The sequence below is a fragment of the Solea senegalensis genome, linkage group LG18 (genome assembly GCF_019176455.1).
Source record: "Solea senegalensis isolate Sse05_10M linkage group LG18, IFAPA_SoseM_1, whole genome shotgun sequence".
NCBI classification, from domain to species: Eukaryota; Metazoa; Chordata; class Actinopteri; order Pleuronectiformes; family Soleidae; genus Solea; species Solea senegalensis.
Genome location: NC_058041.1, coordinates 17,032,867 through 17,039,854, shown reverse-complemented (window position 1 = coordinate 17,039,854; position 6,988 = coordinate 17,032,867). Strand labels below are relative to the sequence as shown.

Genomic DNA, 6,988 nt, shown 5'->3' with positions numbered 1-6,988 from the left:
CCAGAAGCACACGGTCTCACGTGATGTGTGACTACAACACTAATAATTCTAGAGCGGGCACACAAGCAGCAACATTAATAGTTTAGTGAAAGTTGAAAGAAGATATGAGTTCTATAACCCTGCCATTAAGATCAGGTCAGGATCAGGTCAGGATCAGGTCTTCATTGACACACATTGCATTTCTTCCCCCACCAGAAAAGAATAGCTTAAAAAAAAGTAATATATAAAGTAAATAAATTGTATTCAAGTTGCATATTTATAAATTGATATATTTATTAGCACTTTTCTTTCTTTCTTTATAATTATGGCAGGTTTGGTCTTTGATAGACAGCTGTATTCTGGAGTTTGTTAGACACGGGGTTCAAGGACAAAGGTTTAAGCTCAAGGCTACTTCACCTTTGCCATTTCAGGCTAAACAGGACAGTCCCTTAGTTAATCCCTTAAGTAGACTCTAAATGATAATAACGATCATCTCTGCAGAAAGGCGATGAATTCATGTTCAAACAAAATCACAGTCCATTTCTCTCACACAATATAATCAAAATCATTCTTTTATTATATATTATTATGATTATTGTTATAAAGAAACAGAAACACTTCTTACCCCGTTTGTTGAAAGGATGTCATTTATAAGACATTTTATTTTCATTTCAAGTGAAATGTCCACATACAACCACTTGCCCTTATAAAATATTTTACTTACATTTATTCTAATTACATCATTAACAATTCAATTCAAAGGATTGTCTTTCTGCATAATTTGAATTGACTTCATGGTTCAAATGGTCCTGATTGAATTCACTAAGTGCTAGTATTTCATTTTAAATTGTGCTTCAAAGAATACTGACATTCAGTTTGTAGATAATAAATCCAAAACGATCGCGTTTTCTGAGAACGTCTGAAACATTAGTGAAGGTAGACGAGCTGTGGCCACTGAAAATCAAAGGCATGCCAGTGATAATATAGAATCAACTATTTTACAGTCGGAGGGACAGAAGCTGTCAGTTGTCAGTCGCCGTCAAAGGGCTCGGAGGACACGGAGCTTCCAGTCGCTGTATGGACAGAGGTTTAGTGGATGTTTTCGTAGAAGCAGGGACGTCAGTGAACACCACGGATCGGCCGTCGGGGCAGAGGAGGACGCTGGAGTCTGCCTCACACTTGGTGGTTCTGTTTGGCCATAAGGCCTCGGCTGGACTGATGGCAAGACCGCCAGGAGAGAGGAGGTCTGTGTTCACCATGGACGCCTGACTCATTTTAATCAAAATGTCCAACGACTTTTTACGACTCTCTAACGAAGCCTTCATTGCCTTCTTTTTACTCTCATCCTCCGCTTCTTCCCTTCTCTCCTCCAGCTCGTCGTTGTCGTCCTCTGTCTCTGTGCCGTTGTCCTTCAGACTGCCGTCCTCTCCAGCAAAACCCATCGACTCCCTCTTGACTGAGAGGTCAAGAGGCCCATCGCTCTGCTCAGCTGTCCTCTCCAGCGCCTGGTTTATGTGGGACAGTTCACTTCGGATTTTGCTCAGGTGATCCCAGAGGTGGTGCTGGGCAGAGAGATCCTCCTTCTCCAGGTTGGAGATTCTCTGCTCGGCCTCTTGGTACTCCTCTAAGGCCTTGGACAGGTTGCTTAACAGAGCTCCCACTGACTCTGAGGCGCCGTCTCCAATCGTCCGGACTGCAGTCACTTCGTGGCTGTTGGGTCTTCCAAATGTTGACACAGAGGATACTTCACTTTTGGGACTGGTGACGGGATCACTGTACCACAGTTCAGTGGGCCAGGACGGAAGCTGCACATCTGGTAAACTGGGAAAATAGGACAAATTTTTAATTTATATAATATATTTTTTTTATTTATTTTTTATTTTATATTATATATATACATTTATATATATTATATTTATATAAATTGTATACATATATATGCATATATATATATATATATATATATATATATGCACAGTACAAAAATTAAATCAACAAGAAGGACAATCCATAACTTCTGGTGATAAGTAAAGGAAAATATCATTTAAAAAATACCTGTTCTGGAAGGGAAGGTTTTCTGCTGCTGATAGTGAGGCTACAGTCTGAATATTCTTCAGGACATCCAGAGAACAGCCCATGGCTGGCTTCTTCTCCATGGGTGCCTCGTGGTTCCCCAGTGGAGCCCCTGTCCTCTTCAGATCCGCGCTTGCTTTGCCGTCTTTGGCTGCAGCCTGCAGTTTATCACCGAGCCTGTAGCTCTGTGGTGACGCCCAGTCAGCAGCGGAGGCAGCAGTCGTCCCCGGCCGCAAAGCCGGCACCTTCCACAGACTGACTTTAGGCTGGCAGGTAGATTGGGGATTGTTCGAGGATGATTTCGCAGGTTTGCTGGCATCACTCTGACAGGCGGCTGGTCTGAACGTGTGCTCATACAGGAATGGGTAATATAGACGAGGAGGGATCAGGGTCCTGTCTGTGTGCACGCTGGAAGCCGGGTGCATCAGTTGAGCTGCTGATGCCAGGAAGGGAAGCTGAGTGAGCTGTGCGTGGGTCTGGGCAGTCACAACTGTGGCAGGAGCTGAAAGAACTGAGTTCATGTAGGAAGGGAGGCTGGGGCTGATGGGATAGCCCACCCCAAGCACTGAGAGGTTGAGTCCAGCGGGATCCTGGTAATCAATGAGGTTTGGAGGAGGAGGGTAACAGGGAATAGAAGTCACTCGAGGCAGCGATCCTTCTGATTTGGCCTTAGTGTGGCCGGATGTTAACCGCCGCCACTGTTCAGAGAGACAATTCTTGGATAGTTTATAATGTTTAAGCTGATCCTCTACTTCTAATGAATGTGCTCGTAACAGGTGGTCCTCCAGGGAGAGCATGTCAGACATCAGAAGCACTGATTCTGGTTGTTTGATGTTCTTGGCAGAGTGATCTGCAGCGTCTCCTGCGCTCCTGCTGTTACTAACCCTCTCTGTTGCCGGCCCGGCAACATCCCCTCGGTTTTCCTCACTGTCTTGTCCCAGTTTTCCCCTGTCCTCTCTTTCCTCGGCTACGTTCCTCTGTTGCCGCTGTCTCTCTTCCGTCTGTGACGCCTGTTGTGGTTCATCGTTTCCCGAAGCATGGAAATCGTGTGCCTGCTTAAAGGGTTGAAGCTGGTCTGAGTGCAGGATGTTGCCCTTTTTATAAGGCCAGTCTGACTCTATGAGCAGAGATAAAGAGTTCTTACACAGGCTGTACTTCATGTGGTTGTATAGGTGCGATTTCTCCATGCATGTGAAGGGGCACTGGAAGCATTTGTAGTTGTACGGTTTGCCCCATGGTCGAGGAATATAGTGAGGCTTCTTAGGCTTGCGCTCCTTGTGTTTGTTGGCAGACGTCACTTTGCAAGTTTCGTCCTTGGACATGACTGAGTCTCGGTATTTATGAATTTCTGGAGATTTTCTGGCCTGTCTTTGAGGTAATGAATTAACTTTGTGTGCCTGGGAGGATTTCATTTAATGTGCTTGGGCCTTTCCTCAATTCTCTTGCGGGAGAGGGTTGAAAAAGCATGTTCTTGATAAAAGTGAAGCCAAATCTGTGAAACAAATAAGACAAAAACTTGATTTTAATCGTTCACCTGCACGTATCACATATTCTCCACTTCCTTGCAGAACTGAAGCACTGAAATCAAACATGTCTAAGATAAAACATGTGGATCATTATATACACGTGTGTATATTTGTTGTCTGTTGTCGGTTAGGTTAGCGGAGGGTTTCCACTAACCTAACTGCAGGGAGGCACATGCTGCTGTGTTCTCACTCTACCTGCCACTACTCATTAGTTCCAGTGCCGTGCAAGGCGCTTGCAAGGCCCAGGGCTGAAGAGCTCCTGGAGACATCACAGGGGATTGTGCACCTGTGCAGGGGGTCCTGACAACACTTTCAGGCCTACGCGAGCTTAGCGGTTGGACCCTCGGAGGTCGGCTACAGGCAGTGTAGGGCCAGGCTTAGGATTGCATGGTAGCGGGTGGGGAAGCGAGAGAGTTGGGGGTTTGAGGCCTGGTTCCTAATGAGTGCCTGGCATTATACCTAGAGGGCATCATTAGTGCCAGGCCTGCTGGATCTGGGTCAGGACATGGTGCATAACTTCAACTGATCGCCTGTACTTATATTACAACATATTTCCATATTTTGGAAACATTCTGTCCCTAGACTACGGCAACTTTTCTGAAATCGTGCCTGTCCCCAAGATGCCCACTGCTACACAAAACTATTTAAGAATCTAAAAGTCTGAGGCAACTATTACAACTGTTGTTTTAGCAAAGCTATAATGACACACAAAAAAATAGAAAATACGCTGAACAATTATACAGTTTTAAAATAAAATTTTCCAGGAAAAAAATGACGTGTCATGTATTTAGAGTGACCTTCCCTTAAACTCAAACAATAGTAAACTGGAGTGGAACCTCAACTAATGTCATTGTGAAAAAAAACATTTATTCAAGACATGCTTGAGCATCCTGTTTCGTCATCGTCACACAGAACTATCTTTGGTTTCCACCTGCTGCTGTGATTGAACACTTTTTTCTGTCTGTCGTTGATGTCAAGCCGGAGTGTGAGAGTTATTTATTTACACCAATGTTTGTTTTATACAACACACACTGGAAGAAAAAAAGAGGCGATAAAGGAGCTTTCACTGTGCACTGTGCAGACGCTAATGCATGGAACTTTTGCTGTGGTTCTGTCTATCTATCTATCTATCTATATATATATATCTATACAAAAATTATAATTTTTATAATTATAACAAAATTATATTTTATTTATAATAACTCTACACCCGTCCCCCCAAAAAATGTTAAGCACATCCAATTCTTTCACACGCCACTTTTCAGTGATTAGTTTGTTGAAATTAGTTTTAAATTAAATTAAATTAAATTAAATTAAATTAAATTAAATTAAATTAAATTAAATTAAATTAAATTAATACTTTTAAAAACAATCCATCATTTGTCTGATCAGAAAATTGGTTTCACGTATGAGGCCAATGTTCTAAATTCTTACAAATGACAGCTGAGGTGAATCAAATATAGGACGGCAGCAACTCTCCCAAGCGGAGCCTTGACATCAGCCTTTTAATGTCTAACTGTCCAAACTGTCTGTACACTTTTCTTACTTAATATAAAAAAGAACTATTTTAGAGGTGGTTCACAGAAGCCTTGTGAAAAGCTGTGTTATTATTCTTTAAGTGCACAGATTACACAGAATGTCTGGTTTATAAATATGGTTATCAGTAAAATGTTGATACAAAATATGTGTAAAACAAAAAGCCAGGCAAATTGTTTGTGTTAATTGTGTTCATGTTTTTGGTTTTTTAAAAGAACTTGTTAAATATATACAAAGTATTTTATATCAAATGCAATAACTGACCAAACTGTCTCATTTTCTGTTTTCTATGTGTTTTAGTTTTTATCTAATTATTCCATTGTAATTCATATAATGTGTTGTTTTACAGTCAAATAAGCCAAAAACTCAATTCCACAAGAGTGAAAAATAAATAAATAATTATATTATTATTTTTATTAATAATAATAATAATAATAATAATAATAATATTTGACTCACAGTTTGTTCCCCAATAATCAAGTATAACAGTGTTTTTTTTTCATATAATACTGTAATTTTGTATTTTCCATTTCAAACTTTGACCACAGAAGTCTTGTCTTTATCTTTAACCCTTAAACGTGACCTTTCCTGCTCTCCCACTCACTCCAGCACAGAAGCACTGACTGCGTTCCAAAGCGGACCCTCATCATTGGCCTGTTACTCTGCAGCCATTTGATGGCTCAATTGTCTGCCCTCAGGGCTCTGACCTGGGCTTCCAGCTCATAATGGAGCCGAGCATCTGCAGTTACAATGCAATCAATAAATATCATTGTTCTTTTTATGTTTACTGTCCTCTTACTGTGCAGATGCAGCCCAAAGCTTTTATGAGTCCAGATCCAACGAACTTCACCACTTGAACATCTATTGCTGCAATTAAGGAAGTTCACCAAAGTAAAAGCTTTGCACAGCAGTCTCAGTCTCTGGGACACACCACTGTATTTTTGCAGTTACATCAAACACTTAAGTGTTTAAACACATGCCTGAAATTCAATGAGTTCATTTTTTATTATTTATTTTACTCGCATTTATTGCATATGTGAAGTAAAGGTTTTTTAACCCAATTAAAATAAAGCGCAATAGGCTTCACAACTACATTTAATAATACAAGTGTGAACCATAACAAATAACTGATTTAATTAAAGATAAAAGCAAAAGTAAACTATAAAAATAGAAGAAATAGAATATAAATGTAATCATTCAGATACTTATTGTTTAAAAATTTGAAATTCAGCCTTAAGACTGAATGTTTCCAGAAGTAGAAAATGTCACATGGATTACAGGTACCCCGGTTTCCCCGTGCGTCAGGGCTCTTTACAATTTCTTTTTCAAATATCGCACGAGCTTAATCCCTCAACCTGACCGCGTGCAATAAACTACATAAAGGAAGATACGAAATGAATGACTTCGTACCTGGAGAGCGTCCCGGTGTGGCTGCTCAGCTCCTGTGTGGCGGCACTGGGAGGGCACGCAGCGCGCAAATGGGACCGCAGCAGGAGCGAGTGCGCACATTTATATTGACTGCGAGCAACGCCCGGAGCCACCCACTCCACACACACACACACACACACACACGCGCGCGCACTGTCGACCGCGTGATAATAATACATTTCACAGAAAGAGTTTATGATTTTTCTTTCACCAACAGATGACATTTTGTCTTTATTATGAGGGAAGTTAATGTTTTATATATATATATGTATATATATACATATATATATATGTATATGTATATATATATATATATACATGTGCAGTTTGAACATAACATTTGTCAGAGGAAAAAGGAAATACTTAATATGTGAATTACGACATGCGCGCGCAGGACGCACTCATTTGAACCCTGACTTACACACACCTTTACAACCCCACACACA

At 40.9% G+C, this 6,988-nt stretch overlaps 1 protein-coding gene across 1 annotated transcript; it reads right to left on the bottom strand.

Annotated features, from left to right (window-relative positions):
• Positions 1–605: 605 nt before the first annotated feature.
• Positions 606–6,588, bottom strand: prr35 (proline rich 35). Its single transcript, XM_044013216.1, has 3 exons — positions 6,525–6,588; positions 2,035–3,544; positions 606–1,800 (listed from the first exon to the last, which is right to left on the bottom strand). Exons 2-3 carry the CDS (start codon positions 3,462–3,464, stop codon positions 1,002–1,004), a joined length of 2,229 nt encoding a protein of 742 aa, XP_043869151.1. The 5' UTR covers positions 3,465–3,544; positions 6,525–6,588; the 3' UTR covers positions 606–1,001.
• Between the last annotated feature and the right edge of the window lie 400 nt (positions 6,589–6,988).